Source organism: Plasmopara halstedii (assembly GCF_900000015.1).
Source record: "Plasmopara halstedii genome assembly, contig: Scaffold_270, whole genome shotgun sequence".
In the NCBI taxonomy this organism is placed as follows: Eukaryota; Oomycota; class Peronosporomycetes; order Peronosporales; family Peronosporaceae; genus Plasmopara; species Plasmopara halstedii.
This window is the reverse complement of record NW_020187191.1, coordinates 1-477: the sequence shown is the minus strand read 5'-3', so window position 1 is coordinate 477 and position 477 is coordinate 1. Positions and strand designations below refer to the sequence as shown.

The 477-nt window shown below is 48.4% G+C and overlaps 1 protein-coding gene across 1 annotated transcript; it reads left to right on the top strand.

The window, feature by feature from the left end:
* Positions 1 to 18: 18 nt before the first annotated feature.
* PHALS_04876 (uncharacterized protein) lies at positions 19 to 440 on the top strand (the record flags this gene model as incomplete). The annotated part of the gene is made up of 2 exons (XM_024722601.1): positions 19 to 335; positions 410 to 440. 2 exons carry the CDS (start codon positions 19 to 21, stop codon positions 438 to 440), a joined length of 348 nt encoding a protein of 115 aa, XP_024573661.1.
* Positions 441 to 477: the final 37 nt, after the last annotated feature.

The following is a 477-nucleotide window of genomic DNA, read 5'->3' as shown; positions in this document are numbered from 1 at the left end:
ACGTCTGTCCAGTACCCAATGAAGAACGACGACACCCCTGTGCTCAGGCGATGTCTCGTACCATTTTGGTCCAAGTGCGATTTGAACGTGATTGGCACGCATCGTGAGTGGCAGGAGCATGAGATCAAGAATAAATACTTTTATTCGGGTGGCAATTTACGCGATTTCTTGTCGGAAAAGATCACTGCCAGGGATTCGATTGACGAAGCTGTCGGTGTCGTCGATTTGCCTGTTGCAGAACTTCTCAATACCCAGTATGCTGTTGTATCTGTAAAACAGGTTGATCGCTTACGGATGACGGGAATTCGAGCGAACGACCACAGCGATTTGAACAAGTATACGACGTTAAGATCGTGGTTTTGTGTGATCACCTCTGAGTATGCGTTGAGGCAACTTGGCAAGATTGTAGAGGCATCGTACTACGAGGTGTTGTGGTCTAAGGGTCGCATGCTTGGGGACGATGGGCTGATGGGCATT